Source organism: Dipteris shenzhenensis, chromosome 10 (assembly GCF_047967505.1).
Source record: "Dipteris shenzhenensis isolate YYH24624 ecotype China chromosome 10, Dip_SZ_1.0, whole genome shotgun sequence".
NCBI lineage: Eukaryota > Viridiplantae > Streptophyta > Polypodiopsida > Gleicheniales > Dipteridaceae > Dipteris > Dipteris shenzhenensis.
Window position 1 is genome coordinate 31,215,864 of NC_141605.1, and position 17,680 is coordinate 31,233,543.

Below are 17,680 nucleotides of genomic sequence, written 5' to 3' on the forward strand. Positions count from 1 at the left end.
AAGCAGAATGGGATAAGAAAGACAAGTATGCCTATCACCTGATCAAGCAGAATGTGCAAGATGTCATGCTAGGACAGCTCAACACAGTTAAGACATCAAAAGAAGCATGGGATATGTTCGCAGCTCTCTACGAGTCCAAGAACACATCCAAGATTCTCACCCTGAGAAACCAGATCAACCAGAGTTTCCGCAACAGCAGTGAAACCGGTCATGCTTATGTACTCCGCATCAAAGACTACAACAATCAACTTGCAGCAGCAGGAGAAACTATGAATCCCGCAGAAATGGTTCAAGTAATCCTGAATGGACTAGGAGAAGGATATGAGAATCTAGTCCAGAGTATTGCCATCCAACGGCAAATTCCAACACTGGAAGAACTTCAGTCAGTTCTACTTGGTGAAGAACTCAGGACTCAGGCCATTCAAGCACGTAAAGGTCATTCTAATGATCAGGCATTCACAGCTTCAGACAGAAGCAGAGGCAAAGGCAGAAACAGAGGTAGATCATATCAGAAAAGTGGTCATCATCATCAACAAAATCAAAATCAGCATCAGCATCAGCATCATCCTCAACAACATCAAAATCAGCAAAGAGGAAATCATTCCAACCGAGGAAGATTCCAAGGACGAGGGAATGCATCCACCAATGTGTCAAACATTCAATGCAACTATTGTCACAAGTTTGGACACTATGAAAGAGATTGTCGCAAGAAGCAGTATGACCAAGGCGGTCAATCCAGCAATAATCGAGGGAATTTCCGAGGAAGAGGAAATCATCGTGGTGGACATTCTAGTCACAGTCATTTTGCAAATGAACATGGAAATATGTTTCTTGCAAGTGAGGAATTGCATCAGACTGATACAATGCACCTAGACACTGATTTCAATCCCAAAGAGGATTTCAGCTATCAAGTCGACCAAGTGGAACAGGATCCTTGGTACATCGACAGCGGTGCATCATCTCATATGACAAATCATCAGGAATGGTTCACAGAAATGAAGCCATTAGAAGGTCAAAAGAATGTCATCTACACAGCAGACAATACACCGAATCCGGTTCAAGGGACAGGTGTTATCCCTATGAACAATTTCACTGGTACAAAAGGATTAGTCAAAGATGTGCTCTATGTTCCGAAGCTCAGCAAGAACCTTTTGTCAGTAGGTCAAATGACGGAACACAACTACAAAGTCATCTTCGACGGTGATGAATGCACTATCAGAGACAAATCCAAAAGAGGTCAGCTAGTAGCAAAAGGTGTCAAGGAAGGACGCTTATACAGGATGCTAGCTACAGTACCAGATAAGCATGCCATGTCAGCTCAAATGCAACAGATGCCACTATTTGCAAAATGGCACAAGAGATATGGTCATGTCAACTTCAAGTACTTGTTAGATCTAAGGAATCAAAATATGGCAATTGGGATTCCGAAGCTACAATTTCTTGGAAAAGTTTGTGAAGCATGCTGCTTCGGCAAACAAAAGCGAACCAACTTTGTCAGAAGTACCTCTCGTGCACGAGGTATTCTTGATTTAATTCATACAGATGTATGGGGTTATGCCCAGACCTGCAGCATCAATGGTTCACTTTATTACTTGACCTTTATCGACGACTATAGCAGATATTGTTGGGTCTTCTTTCTGAAAGAGAAATCTGAAGTGTTTGCCAGATTTCAAGAATTCAAAGCCATGGTAGAAAACCAAACAGGCAGAAAGATCAAGGTCATGAGATCAGACAGAGGAGGTGAATACATGTCTTCAGCCTTCATCAGCTTTTGCAAAACTCACGGTATTCGAAGACAATTCACATGTGTAGATACTCCTCAACAAAATGCAATAGCTGAAAGGAAGAATGGGACTTTAGCAGACAGTGCTAGAGCAATGCTTAGTGAAAAGCATCTTCCGAATCAGTATTGGGCAGAAGCAATAGCTACAGCTAACTATTTGCTTAATCGGCTTCCTACCGAACCGATACAAGGTATGACTCCTTATGAAGCATTCACTGGACACAAGCCATGCATTGGGCATCTCCGCATATTTGGTTGCATAGCATATGCCCACATACATGATGATCATCGCAGGAAATTGGATGCGAAGTCACGCAAATGCATCATGGTTGGCTACAGTGAAGAAAGCAAAGCATACAAATTGTATGATCCCATCAACCGCAAAGTCATTATCTCCAGAGATGTAATCTTCGATGAGGAATCAGAATGGAGAACCTCACCTACACAGGAGATAGAAGCATCGACTTCACAGTCATCTACAGAACAGGTTGATGAAGAAGAGCAAGAATTGCCAGCAACACCCCAAGCAGTGCCACAGCAGCTCAGACGGTCTACTAGGGAAAGCAGACCACCAGCCAGATTGACATATGCTCAGAAAGGCAAAGCAATTCAGGTGGAAACCACCAACTATGCTCTTATGACTACCATCATGGCTACAGAAGAGCCAGTGTACTTCGAAGATGCAGTAGAAAAGCCAGAATGGCAAACTGCTATGAATGAAGAAATGGATGCTTTGTATAAAAATAACACTTGGGAATTATGCGATCTTCTACCGGGAAAGAAGGCCATAGCCAACAAATGGGTATACAAAGTGAAGTACAATCTAGATGGCAGTATTCAGAGATACAAAGCCAGATTAGTTGCAAAAGGATTTGCACAACAATATGGCCAAGATTATGATGAGACTTATGCTCCAGTAGCAAAGATGGATTCCATACGGTTCTTGATATCACTAGTGACACTCAGTAAATGGAATGTGTATCAGCTCGATGTCAAGAATGCATTTCTCAATGGTTATCTAGACGAGGATGTCTACATGCAACAACCAGCCGATTATGTTGAACCAGGAAAGGAGAACAAGGTTTGCCATCTCAAGAAAAGTCTCTACGGCTTAAAGCAAGCACCTAGAAGTTGGTACAGTAGAATTGACAAGTATTTTGTTGATCTGGGATACACGAAGTCCAATGCAGATCATACTCTCTACTACAAAGTTCAAGGGGAAGATATTACTATTGCACTTTTGTACGTAGATGATCTGATTGTAACAGGAAGCAAGGATAGCTTCATCAGAAAATTAAAACAAGACTTATCTGCAGAGTTCGACATGAAAGATCTTGGACTTATGCACTATTGTCTTGGAATTGAGTTCTGGAGAGATTCAGATAGCACATTCATGAGTCAGCTCAAGTATGTTGACAGTCTCCTGAAGAAGTTTCATATGGCAGATTGCAAGATTGCAGCCACTCCCATGGAACAGAGTTTGAAACTTACTAAAGATTCAGAAAAGCCTACAGTCAATGACAGATACTACAGGCAACTCATTGGATCTCTTATATATCTGACAATCACACGGCCAGATATTTGTTATGCAGTAAGCTCACTAGCACAGTTTATGGCAAATCCAAAACAGTCTCACTGGAATGCAGCCAAAAGAGTCTTGAGATACATCAGAGGTACAAGACAGTTTGGGATAGAATACAGAGGAAGTCATCCACGGTTGCATGGATACTGTGACAGTGACTATGCTGGAGATCATGAGACCAGGAGATCGACATAGGGATATGCATTTTTCCTTGGTCAAGGTGCTATATCATGGTTGTCAAACAAACAGCCAACTGTTTCTTTGTCTTCGACTGAAGCAGAATATAGGGCACTCACTACAGGTGCATGTGAAGCTATATGGCTTAGAAGACTATTGTCAGAAACAGATTACTTTGATGAGTCAAAGCCAACAACAATATACTGTGATAATCAATCGGCTCAAGCATTGGCCAAAAATCTAGTATATCACTCCAGAACAAAGCACATTGATGTCAGAGAGCACTTCATCAGAGAAAGAGTGTTACTTGGTGACATCACACTGCAGCATTGTGATAGCAAAGAAAATGTTGCAGACATCTTTACCAAACCACTCGGTAAAGAGCTATTCGAAAAACACCGACTAGCTCTTGGTTTGATGCAGAGGAAGGACACTCCCAATAAAGGGGTGTGATGGAATGTAATGCTCAGTCCTTCTTCGATTCCCCAGAATCATCATCTTGAGGGAAGGCCTACTTCATGATGTTGATCTTGAGGGAAGGTGTTGAGAGTTCACGCTCAACATCATGTGATCATGTGTGCATAGCACCATCACGTGATCATATGTGCATAGCACTAACCTTATAGAGTGCTATAAAGGAAAGGGTTAGATCCCCTAACCCTAGCCCTAAAAGGGTTTGTATATATTCTATTTTTTCAACTAATTCTAGTGTACAGTTAGTCATTTGTGGTGTGCTCTCTAGCTGTGCCCTCTCTCCTCATCTCCACTCTTCTCCTCTCCCCTCTTCATATTTTGTCAAATGGCACCAGTGCCATCCTACATGATGCTGTGGAGAATAGCACCAATGCCTTTCATCACATGGAATGTACAGATTGGCACCAGTGCCATTGTCCAAAACTTCATATGATCTTCTAGAGAATGGTTGATGTCTCTGTGCTAACATGGACTTAGGTAGCACAGAAAGTGTGTATAGAGTAGTGCAAAGCTCCACTTAAACTTGCATAAGGCTAGGAATAATCTTTCTTAGGAATCCTCAACATGCAAGTTCTACTTGCAACTTCTAAATGCATGTTCTACATGCAAGTCCTACATGCGATTCCTACATGCATGTTCTACATGTGAGTTCTACATGCAACTCCTACATGCAAGATGCAACTCCTACATATGCAGCATGCAACTCCTACATGCAACTTGCAACTCATACATGCAACTTCTATATGCAAGTTCTACATGTAGAGAGAGAATGTCTTACAATTCCTACATGTAGAGAGAGAAGCTCTCCAACTTGTATAAATACCCCATAATGGAACAAAGCCCACACTCTTTGGGGCATTGTGTTTAGTTCTACTTTAGTATTCCAATCAATTGTCTCCAAGTTTCCATGCTTCCTTGCACTCCATCTCAAAAAGAATGTCCTAGCCTTACAAGTCCTCCTCCCCTCTCCTCCAACCTTGCAACCCATCCTCTCCCTCTCATCCTCCCTCCTCCTCCTCCTCCCTTATCCTCCCTCCTCCTCCTCCCCTCTTCTTCTCCCTTCTCCTTCCCTCTCCTCCTCCCTCCTCCTTTCGCCCCATGCTCTTACACCTTCTTCCTCTCCCACTCCTATGCTCCCCCTAAACCCTTAGTCTCTCGACCTCCATGACCTATGAGGGAGATGAGTTCTCCACCATGTACTCTACCCTCAACCTTGGATCCTCGTTCTAACCATTAAATCCCTTCTGAACCACCCTGGAGCCTCCTTCTGAACCGTGAACCTTCCTCTAACCCTTAAACTCCTCCTGAACCCTTCAACCCCCAATGAAGTCAAAAGCCTGCATTACCCCAATCATGATGATGCATGTCCCTTTCACACATGCATGCACTATGTTTGCTGACCACACTTAAGCTTATGTCTCTCATCGGAATACGACCTAGGATCCTAAGCTACACTTATACTACAAATGACAACATCAAAATATTTGTAGGTGATAGAAAGCATCAAAACTCAACATGCTGAGAATATCCTGCTCTTCCTACGAAAGACGTGGGAAATACATTCAACATATGGATTGTGGAGATCTCTTAAACTTCAATTGGTATTTTGAAGAATGGAAATTATACTAATCTTCATGTGATTTGTGGAGAATGGCACTTGTGCTATCTTCCATGCGAATTTGTGGAGATTGGCACTAGTGCCATCCTCCATGATGTTGTGGAGGATGGCACCAGTGCCATTCATCACATGGATTACAGAGAATGGCACAAGTTCCATTCTCCAGATGTGAAGGTTGTCATTCTCGACAACTTCATTTAATCTATTGGAGAGTGGCATTGAGGCCAAAATCTCCATGTGAGTTTGTGGAGAATGGCACTAGAGCCTTCCTCCATGAGAGTTTGTAGAGAATGGCACTAGTGCCATCCTCCATGATGTTGTGGAGAATGGAACCAATGCCATTCATCGCATGGATTGCAAAGAATGGCATTATTTCCATTCTCCACAACATCACTAATGCCATTCTCCATAGCATCACCAATGCCATTCTACACAACATATGATTGAGGAGAATGGCACCAATGCCATGCTCAATTCTACAAAAAATCAGATGTTGTACATAATGGCACTAGTGCTATTGATCACATGGATTATAGCAAATGGCACTAGTGCCATTCACTAGGTTAGAATGGCACTGATACCAAACTCCATGTATGTTTGTTCCCCACAAATGCAAATGGAGATTCATTTGGCACCAGTGCCATGCTCTAGGTCCTAAAATGAGATTGAATATCTAATTCAGATTGTAGAGAATGGCATTGGTGCCATTCAGATGAGATTGGCACCAGTGACACATCAATGATCATTTTGTTCCTATTATGATAAATGTATTAGTGGGTAATTTAGGGCAAATATGACAAGCGACACTTCCTAATGAGGTTTGTTCAATATCCCTTGATTAAAATAGACATAATCCTTACTCAAGAAAAGTTAACAAAGGAACAATGCCCTCACAAAACAACTCAATGGGAAGTGTTTTAAGGCCTATTACATGTGGAATAATCCCTTATTTTCCATATATAAATGACACACATATTACTTATCCTTCTTTTGTCAAAATGTGATAAGTACTTTTAACATCATACACCATCTAGGACTACTAAAATTGTATTGAAAAACACTAATGTTAATATCTAACATGTTCTATAATCCCTCACTAGTTGACTGGAAAGACAAACATTATCATTACAAAAAACTATAACAGGAAGGATGCAAATGATATAGGTATCTGAGATTGAACTACAAATTCCACAATGGGTGAATTCTAATAACAATGACAAAAAACTATGGGTATCTTTCTCAAATATGCAGTACGCCCAACCTCTATGACCTTTTTGCATAATGTTCTTCAAAAAGTTTCTTCTTAACAGTAGATATAATGTCTTCATATTCAAGTTTTGTTTGCGTAAAGTCATTTGAAAGTCCAATTAGCTCTAAAGTCCTATTCCATACCCTTAAAGCCTTTAGAGATTCTTGCATTCGCTTTGTTAAAGTTCTAGGCTTGCAATCAAAGGAAAAGAAGGCACAAACTCGACACCTTTCAAATTGTAATATGTTTCCTAATTCTAATGCTTGAGAATTTGTGGCACAAAATAGCACACTCCTTGCACCTGCACCAATAAACATTAATAAAATTTCATCATATGTTTCAATTCCAATCATTGATATCAATTAACAAACTATATGCACATCTTAAAGACAATGGAGGTTTGAAAATTATAGACATTCTGAGTCTTCATACATACATATTTACTTTTAATGCCCAAAAGACAAACATGTGCATAAGTGCATGTCTATATATATGTATGTATGTCTATAAAAATGTATGTATGTATGTATGTATGTTAGGCACCCTTGGATTGAATTTGGGGGCAATTAATTAATTAATTTGTTGAGGAGGGGGGAAGGAGGGGAGGCTTGAATTAAAATAAGGGGGGAAAGGGAGGGGCAATAATTAGAGGGGGAAGGGGGAGGGGCAATCTCATGTGTGGGGAGGGGAGAGGTTGAATTAAATAAGGAGGGGCATTAAAGAATGGGGGACCACTTATGAAGGCTATGCATAGGGGAAGGATGCTTTATAATACTATCACAAGGAAGAGGGAATATAATATTACTTTGTAGCTTGATGGTAGGGCTCACGAGTTGGAAAAGAAAGGTTTTGGGTTCAAATCTTTTCTTAAACGTTTAGGGAAGCCCCCTTGCACATAGTCTATGCATAAAATAAATTAAGACATGCATAAATAAATTAAACCATAGAGAAACATAGCTTAATTAAAGTGTAAATAAAGCATCCATGCACCAAAACTAATTGAAATTGGTAGGAGAGAATGGAGGTTTGAAAATCATATATTCTTCCCAAACCTTCATAGATGCACATTTGTTTTCTAAGTTTCAAAAATGCAACTTGTCACATGTGTGCACACGCACGTGTGTGTGTGTACACACACATATTTTTATGTATGTATACATGTATGTATGTATGGGTGGATGGATGTATACATACATATGTATATATGCATGCATGTATGGATGGATGTATAGATACACACATACACACATGCATGCATAAGCATATATGTATGTATACATTCACACATGTTTGAAGCCGCATGCACGCACATGCGCGCACACACACACACACACACACACACACATACACATATCTAAAGAAAACAACAATCAAGCTTGTAGGGTCCAAAGTGGTTGCCTAGGTCATGCTTTCCACATATAAAACATGTTATTGGACAAAACTTAGATAGTATATGAGGATCTCTTTGAATTGGCCATGCTTTTACAAGTTCACAATGTTACATGAGGGAACCTTAAATGAAAACTATTCTAGTACCAAAGCAATGAATGTATTTCTTAAAAATTTTGTGTGCTTTAATATGAAGAGTGAAACTTATACTTGAAGTCATAACTTGTAGAGGAATATTCATTGTTTGCTTGCATAGCCTTTTTAATAAGGTGGATGAGAACATCTCTATTATTTTTACATGACTTTCTTTCAAACTACGATACATAATGTCTAAAGTTAACATTGTGTGCTAAGCAAGGAAATCCCAAATCAATGTAAGGCACATAATTTTACTTTTCTTGTAGATGTGTCATGAGCATTGTTCTTCTCCATTGACCTTAATGAATTGCTTTCATGCTTAGACACTCCTCCTTAGCCATAAAATTAAGACCTGTGGCCTAAGAGATATGCTTAGGGTTCTATGTCCATCCTTACCTGAATGTATATATCAAAGGAGGCTTTGGTATGCAAATATGTCTATAAGACATGGGTGCCCTAAGAGAAGTTTTTAGGCTTTTCCATATGCTAGAAATAAAATTGGATGCGGTATTTAAAGGATAAGGGACTTTATGTTTGTTGTGTAAGATGGTATTTCTTGAGGGTTCTACTATGTGTATATTGTAGATCCATATGTATGTTGTGTAGGATGGCATTACTCATATGGCCTATGTTTCATGTAGGATGTTATTTCTTAAGGGTTGATGCACGCAAGTGGCATTGCATGGATAAACTAAGTGAACACCTTATGTATGTATCAAGGAATTTCCTATCCCCTATGGGATTTATGTCTATCATCAAGTGTATTCATAAATTGTACAACTTTTAGGAAATTTAAATTGTGGCTTGCTCAACTATTGCAATCACCTACTTGTGTGTATAGCTTGATGCCACTTGCATGTAATGCTTTCCTACTCTATGCCAAACACCAAGGCATAGTTTGAGAGTCAAAAGATGGTCACTTTGTTGTCATTGTGGCATACTTACTTGTCTGTACAACTTGATGCCACTTGCATGCAATTTTTTCTTGCTCTATGCCAAGTGGCAAGGTATAGTCTAAGAGGAATCCATTGTCATGTGTGGCATACTTATTGGTTGTGTGATAACTTTGACATGTCAAAGTCCTTTTTTATCAAAGCGCTACCAAGTGTGTGTTTTGTGGGTCATGTGGCATAGTGTTCAGCTAGTAGTTCATTTAGCCTTTCTCTGGGACATTTGCATGCAACCTATTTCCTAGCTCAAGGGAAGCAATGTGACCATTTGAACTAGATATCCAATATGTATCATCTCATTATTATGAAACTGTTCATATGTGGTAATACTCCCTCTTTTCCTTTATGCGAGCTATGGGTACACCTTCTTCACTTTGAAACTTTTCAGATGTGGTAGTACTCCCTCTTTTCCTCTATGTGAGCTATGGGTACTGTGACGCCAAAAATTGATATTTTTAACTTGGCATTGATATTGTTTTTCTCTATGTTTGATAAGAGTTTGAGTATCAAGTGATAGCCTAGCGGCTCTCACTTATTTCTATTTTCTATGATATTGTATGGGATGGAGAGGATGAGTGGAATGGCTCATTGTAAATACCATAGGTATGAATTATAAATACCTTGGTATGGGGTGAGAGTTATTTGTGTATTAGATATTATGGAGTTTTTAGAAAATAGGGAGAGTGAGTCATATAAAGAGGTGGGCTCATGTCCATGTGTTCCAATAATATAAGAGAGGCCACATGCCAAGCGTGTGGAAGGCATGTGGAGGAGTGTGAAGTCAAGAGGAATCCTTCTAGAACTCCTATGTGGAATAAGGAGGATGTGGTCATGTGGAAAAGAGAGGGTCCCTATGGGCTCCATGTGCGGAGACTCTTGACTTTCTCAATATTTTAAGAGTCTTGAGCATCTTTTGATGGAACACATGGCAAGAGTAGCCAAAAAGGACATGGATGGTGACATACGTGCTTAGGTGATTGATGGGGAAAGGAATCTACAGGCAGCAATTATAAATGGGTGAAGGAGGGTAACAAAATCTCTATAAAAGGAGTCCTCCTCTCCCTTGTTCATCAATCTCTTCCACCATTAGGCCTCATGTTGCTGTAGCTCTAGTCTCCCCAAGCCTCTTCCATGAGCCTTCTCTCCCTCTTGTAGATATTCTCTTATGTAGACTCTTGAGTCCATCTCTCTCTAGTTTATTCTCTCTCTGTGAGTAGTCTTGGAGCTTCCGCTCCCTCTTGTATGTATGAAACCTCTTCTTCTCCCTTGTGTTTGTAGTGTTGAAGTGGATTCTCACTCTATTTGTAATGGTCACTTCAGGTTCTCTCTCTCTTGAGTGTCTCTTCCCTTTTCTTTCTTTCAAAGCCTTAAAAGTTCTTTCTATTCGGCTGCTCACTGTGCACACATGGTCCATTTGTTTCTCGAGCCACTATGCAAACTTTGTTGAGAGTTATGGTGCCATGAGCACTTGTAGAGCAAAGGTATGAGCAAAGGGTAAGCTGCCACATGGCATGGAGGAGATATCCCACATGTGAGCAAGCAAATGGATGTAAGTACCCTCACCTATAAAAGGGAGGTTCATTTGAAGGAATATCAATAAAGCACTTTGCACTATCTCAAGATTCTCTTTATGAGTCCAAGCTAATCTATCTTGGAACCTAATTGACTTGAGATACATGTCATGAGCACTCTCTTCATCATGTTTCCACATAGGTTCCATCCACCTTAGAGTGCTCCATAGATCCTGAGGCACACATGTTTTGTCATGGTATCAGAGCTTAGGTCTAGTCTCCTAGATTAGTTGTAGGCTTGCCTTAGGAACAGATGTTTCCTCCTAGGTTAGTTTTTAGTTTTTTAGATTGAGAGAATTCCATCCATGAGAGTTGAAGATTTTTGTTCATTGAGTGATAGCAACTTCCGTTCGTTCTATCTCTTCGGGTGAGAGAATTCTTCCTCGTTCGAGTGAGAGAAAAGAGTGCTTGCATGTTTTGCAGATTGACCTCAGTTCGATGGACTTAGTGCGCAAATTTGCTCGGAATTTCAAGGCGATGAAACATTTTACAGCCTCCTGTGGAAACAAAGGTCTGATCACACAGACATGTTGAGTGGGCAACCATAGCCAGAGCTCACGATGCTCCTACAAGCCTTCAACTCACCTTTCGGCTCCAACAGCGGCTCTTGGATCAGCAACAGCCATTGCCAGCCCACGTCATAGCACCGGCTACTCTAGCAAAGCCTCTCCCAGCTCCATCGAAATCTGCTCACGTAACTTTAGCGCGCATCAGCCATCTCCTTCAACGGAGCTCTTATGTGCCTTTTTTATTCAAGTGCCTCTCTGCAAGCTTAGCAACTACAGCATCTACATAGCGCCTTCTAAGCGGACTCTACAGCAAAAACCACATCAGCGCCTCTCTGTCTACAGCCTAGCCAACAACTAAGCTCAAAGACCAGAGCCACGGGCTGTGCACATAGCTCTTGGGCTGCGACAACAAAGCTTGGCAAGCTGAGGGGAGGCATAAAAGGAGTGCTAAAGACAGTCAAACGCAAGGCGGGTCCCAACGGCTTCGTTGCAAGGGGAATCCTCACTACATTCGCCATGCTACTGCTTGTCAAATCATCTGCTACATGCTACGACCTTCCAGCACGCCTCTGAGCTCCTTGCGACCTTCCGAAAATGCAACGCTGTCTCCAGAGCCTCACGAGCTTCAACGGCCTCTACAAACTATGGCTACAACGATAGCCGACTGCAGCTTCTCCAAGAATCCGCCACGGCTCCAAGTCCACGCATCCAGCCCCGGCAGTCCGTCACCAATGCATCTCTGTCACGAAGATCTCCGTCGCCATCGTCGCAGAAGGCTCAAAGCTCTTCTTTCTTCCTTCTCCAAGGTTTCACCACATTTTGACACGTGGCAGATAAGTTTTGACCTGGGTTAGCTCCAAGCAACCATGGGTTAATTGATTTGGTCAGTGCTCTAGTCTATGCCACGTGGCAGATAAGGTTTGGTGTGGTTAAATTAAACCATGGTAAGATTTGTGTAAACCTTGGGTTAACCAAGTGGGTCTAAAGGATGCCACATGGCACAGTGCCACCTAAGCACAGAGCCCCTGCTAAGCACAGTATGGAATTCAGCATGTGAATCCCTGTGCCACATCATCAAGGCCCCCCTCTTCTTCACAAAAGATTCAACAAGCCATAACTTGCAATCCAGGAAGAATTTGGACATGCTCCAAAAAGGAAAAGTGAACGTCTTTTTGAGCTCTACGCGCCTGTCAAGTCAGAATCATTGTATGCAATTAGACACTGCCAATATTGAAAGAAATCAATTGGTAAGACCTTTGCAACAAATGAAAAATCAAAGCATGAATGCAAACATCGATGTAAAAAGCAAGCCAAAAGCACAAGTGTATGAGATGACCATAGCCCGAAGCATGGCATCCACACAAAGCATCAAGGCACATGGAAGAACAAAGCATCATGCAGGTAGCTACACCAAGCAAAGAAGCAAACGTGTCATCATCAAGCCATAAGCCAAAAGGTGACATCAATGGAATGTATTGAGAAACCAAAACCTTGCCAACCTTGCCTATGTTTTGTAAATCATGCCTGACCACCTGAGAGTAGCTATGAAAGCACCCAGGGGAGGTATTGACATGTAAAAACCACACTTTACCACCTTAAGTAGCAATGCATGCACTAAGGGGAGGTGATGGAATGTAACTCACATCTGACCACCTTGCAGTAGCCAAAGGATTATGGCACCAAGGGGAGGTGTTGAGAGTTATGGTGCCATGAGCACTTGTAGAGCAAAGGTATGAGCAAAGGGTAAGCTGCCACATGGCATGGAGGAGATATCCCACATGTGAGCAAGCAAATGGATGTAAGTACCCTCACCTATAAAAGGGAGGTTCATTTGAAGGAATATCAATAAAGCACTTTGCACTATCTCAAGATTCTCTTTATGAGTCCAAGCTAATCTATCTTGGAACCTAATTGACTTGAGATACATGTCATGAGCACTCTCTTCATCATGTTTCCACATAGGTTCCATCCACCTTAGAGTGCTCCATAGATCCTGAGGCACACATGTTTTGTCAAACTTCTTCCCCTCTTCTAGGCGAAATCTATGAGGGGTGGATCGTTGATGAAGGTGGAGTCTTGAGGGAGCATCCTCCTCAGGCTAAATTAGCCTGGGTGGAGGGTAGTTTTCATGACAGTTTGACCCCTATTAGTGTTTTGCTCATAACTTTCTACTCGGTAGTCTGATTATAATGAAATTTATATCAGCGCGAAGCTCTCTTCAAGGCGCATGTTCCTGTAATCAGATCTTGAATCAGATACTGCTGCAAAAAGTTATGAGTCTCTGTGTTTGACACTCTGTTTTCATGACAGTTTTTACCCCCTTTCAGTAAACTGTTCATATCTCTTCAACCGTTTATCTGTTTTCAATGAAACTTATATCAACACGAAGCCCATCTCAAGGCGCATCTCTTTGTGTGCTTAAATCTCTGATATCGTGTCTCTACTGAAAGTTATAGGCCTCTGTGTCTAATGATAGTTTGTAGAGTGTTTTGAGCTAAGTGTAAAGGTGTCTATGAAGGAGGTGCAATGTTTCCTCGGAATCTACCCGGACGCACCAATGAGTATCACCATAAATGCTTCTATGCTCGACCACCTTGAGGGCCAGCAGACCCTCTCTGTAGTACTAGAGAGGATCTGCTGGGGGGGGCAAGATGTGACGCCAAAAATTGATATTTTTAACTTGGCATTGATATTGTTTTTCTCTATGTTTGATAAGAGTTTGAGTATCAAGTGATAGCCTAGCGGCTCTCACTTATTTCTATTTTCTATGATATTATATGGGATGGAGAGGATGAGTGGAATGGCTCATTGTAAATACCATAGTATGAATTATAAATACCTTGGTATGGGGTGAGAGTTATTTGTGTATTGGATATTATAGAGTTTTTAGAAAATAGGGAGAGTGAGTCATATAAAGAGGTGGGCTCATGTCCATGTGTTCCAATAATATCAGAGAGGCCACATGCCAAGCGTGTGGAAGGCATGTGGAGGAGTGTGAAGTCAAGAGGAATCCTTCTAGAACTCCTATGTGGAATAAGGAGGATGTGGACATGTGAAAAAGAGAGGGCCCTATGGGCTCCATGTGGGGAGACTCTTGACTTTCTCAATATTTTAAAAGTCTTGAGCATCTTTTGATGGGACACATGGCAAGAGTAGCCAAAAAGGACATGGATGGTGACATACGTGCTTAGGTGATTGATGGGGAAAGGAATCTACAGGCAGCAATTATAAATGGGTGAAGGAGGGTAACAAAATCTCTATAAAAGGAGCCCTCCTCTCCCTTGTTCATCAATCTCTTCCACCATTAGGCCTCATGTTGCTGTAGCTCTAGTCTCCCCAAGCCTCTTCCATGAGCCTTCTCTCCCTCTTGTAGATATTCTCTTATGTAGACTCTTGAGTCCATTTCTCTCTAATTTATTCTCTCTCTATGAGTAGTCTTGGAGCTTCCGCTCCCTCTTGTATGTATGAAACCTCTTCTTCTCCCTTGTGTTTATAGTGTTGAAGTGGATTCTCACTCTATTTGTAATGAAGGTCACTTCAGGTTCTCTCTCTCTTGAGTGTCTCTTCCCTTTTCTTTCTTTCAAAGCCTTAAAAGTTCTTTCTATTCGGCTGCTCACTGTGCACACATGGTCCATTTGTTTCTCGAGCCACTATGTAAACTTCTTCCCCTCTTCTAGGCAAAATCTATGAGGGGTGGATCGTTGATGAAGGTGGAGTCTTGAGGGAGCATCCTGCTCAGGCGAAATTAGCCTGAGTGGAGGGTAGTTTTCATGACAGTTTGACCCCCTGTTAGTGTTTTGCTCATAACTTTTTGCTCGATAGTCTGATTGTAATGAAATTTATATCAGCGCGAAGCTCTCTTCAAAGCGCATGTTTCTATGTAATCAGATCTTGAATCAGATACTACTGCAAAAAGTTATGAGTCTCTGTGTTTGACAGTGTCTGTTTTCATGACAGTTTTTATCCCCTTTCAGTAAACTGTCCATATCGCTTCAATCGTCTATCTGTTTTCAATGAAACTTATATCAACGCGAAGCCCATCTCAAGGCGCATCTCTTTGTGTGCTTGAATCTCTGATATCATGTCTCTACTGAAAGTTATAGGCCTCTGTGTCTAATGACAGTTTGTAGAGTGTTTTGAGCTAAGTGTAAAGGTGTCTATGAAGGAGGTGCAATGTTTCCTCGGAATCTACCCATCCGACCTAATCAGCCCCTTCAAACTCCTCGATATATATCAGTTCATGTCATGTTGAGCCGCAAGATCTTCTTTCAACAACGTATCGCTCTTCTTTTCGACGCAGATCGGCTCGCTGAGATTATGGCCTCTGCTGATCCTTTCCTTCTCCCTATGCTTGATTACAACATCACTTGGGATGTTACCATCTTCATTCTCATCTGAGGGAGGAAAGTATGGTGTGGTATCTTGGCATAAAAGTTTGTTTTCTAATGTCCCATTCTCAATGATAAATATCTTTGGCTGTCAGTTCGAAAGCAGCAGGAAGTGAAGAGGTGCGTGAAGTTTATTACCCCCAACTTCATGTCACAGTACACCTTCTTTCCTTTGAAGCTTGTGTTATGTTTCAAAAATTCTCCATAACTTTGATCTTAAAAACTTCATGAATCATTAAGGTGAATTCATTTAAGTAGTAAGCCTAAAATCCCACACCACCAAGTCTCTACTTGGAGAGTATCTAAGCCCTAAGGACTCATAGAAAGCATGTGCATGCTCCATGATTATTAGCACAAGTAGTAAGTCCATGCCTTTGTTATAAGTATCAACTCCCTTTTTTATTAAGCAAGGTACTAAAACAAACCCTAATAGACTTCCCAATGCATGTAAGGATTTATGTCCTCAAAGACTTGAGCCCCTTAACTTAAACTCACAGTATCACAGTGCATTTAAGGTCCTAGGTAGATATAGCATGCTTCTATTCTTCAAGTACGTCTATTTATGGCCTAGAAAATGAAGTTGGATCTTGTTCACGCTATAATGTCTATAAAGAAACTTTATTTTTTGGGGACTCCAATCAGCTCATTGTGCTATCCAAAGCCATCCTAGGGACTTGGATTCAAACTTCTTATTTTGACATCTCTACCTTAAGGGTAGACTCTTATGCCCCAAGAAAATGGATGTACAAAGAATTAGTCATCTCTAGGATCTCCTAGGAATTCAAATCAATCGCTCCCTTCTCAACCTAACGTCACAAGAGTGGTGTCCCTTCAAATCTAGAACCTTTGGTTTTTGAAAAAATGTAAGACATCATAAGCCCTTGTTGCACCAATGTACGAAGTCAATGCCTACTCCTAGCTGGTAATACTACTCCTTTATATAGCCTCTACAATCACATTGTAACTTGAAAGAGGGGATCTTGTTTCTCCAAATGAGTATAGGATTCATACTCCTTACTACACCGCCTTAGTCACAAATGCTCCCATTACGCATTGTTACACTTGCTAAGATTCACATTGAAGCTCCCCTCTACATGACCCAATCCCCATTATTAAAGCAATTTATCCACTCCATTAGAGCATCACGCCTCCTTTTCTAAGGACAAGCAAGACATGTTAAATTTGCCTCCTATTAACCAAGGTAAGACTATGAGATAATGACAAAAAGGGCCCCTCTACCACCTATAAGGGGGAGGCATAAGTATTCAAGATCCCAATATCCACTCATACATACATCCAAACTATCATCAATATTCAAGGTCCCTCCATGCTAAGACCTCTAAGCCTTAGCTAAAGCTTCCAAGTCCTCCATTCCAAAGCCTCTCAAAGGCAACCCCACAACTAGCCTTTTTAAGCCTCGCCAAGGGATTTAAAAAAAAGTTAACTTAAGCTTGAACTATATATTGTATTCTTGTTTGCCATTAGCTTAAAAAAAGTTAACTTAAGCTTAAACTATATATTGTATTCTTGTTTGCCATTAGCTTTTGCATCAATTCCCCTCTCAAAATCATTAAGGCCTCTCTAGTGAAAGGTACCAATGCAAAAATTTTCAAACATTATAGTAAGCCTCACATTCATTAAACTTGTAAATGTATTTTTTAAAAGTTCTCAAATCCACGTTTCTCAAGTTAAAAATTTTTCAAAGTTTTCCAAGGCATTCTACAAGTCATTTTTTGCACATGCATGCATGCGTGCATGCGTGCGTGCGTGCGTGCGTGCGTGTGTGTGTGTGTGTGTGTGTGTGTGTAGTTAAATAGTTAGTTATTTAATTAATAAGTTAGTTCAAAGATTC

The 17,680-nt window shown here is 41.0% G+C and overlaps 1 protein-coding gene across 1 annotated transcript in view; it reads right to left on the minus strand.

Moving 5' to 3' along the window:
* Positions 1 to 6,897: 6,897 nt before the first annotated feature.
* Positions 6,898 to 17,680, minus strand: part of LOC147897691 (dehydrogenase/reductase SDR family member FEY-like) — a 38,746-nt gene continuing 27,963 nt past the window's right edge. The window contains exon 8 of the mRNA XM_087380095.1: positions 6,898 to 7,184. Coding sequence (XP_087236221.1) covers positions 6,898 to 7,184 — 287 coding nt within the window. The remainder of the gene's footprint in view (positions 7,185 to 17,680) is intronic.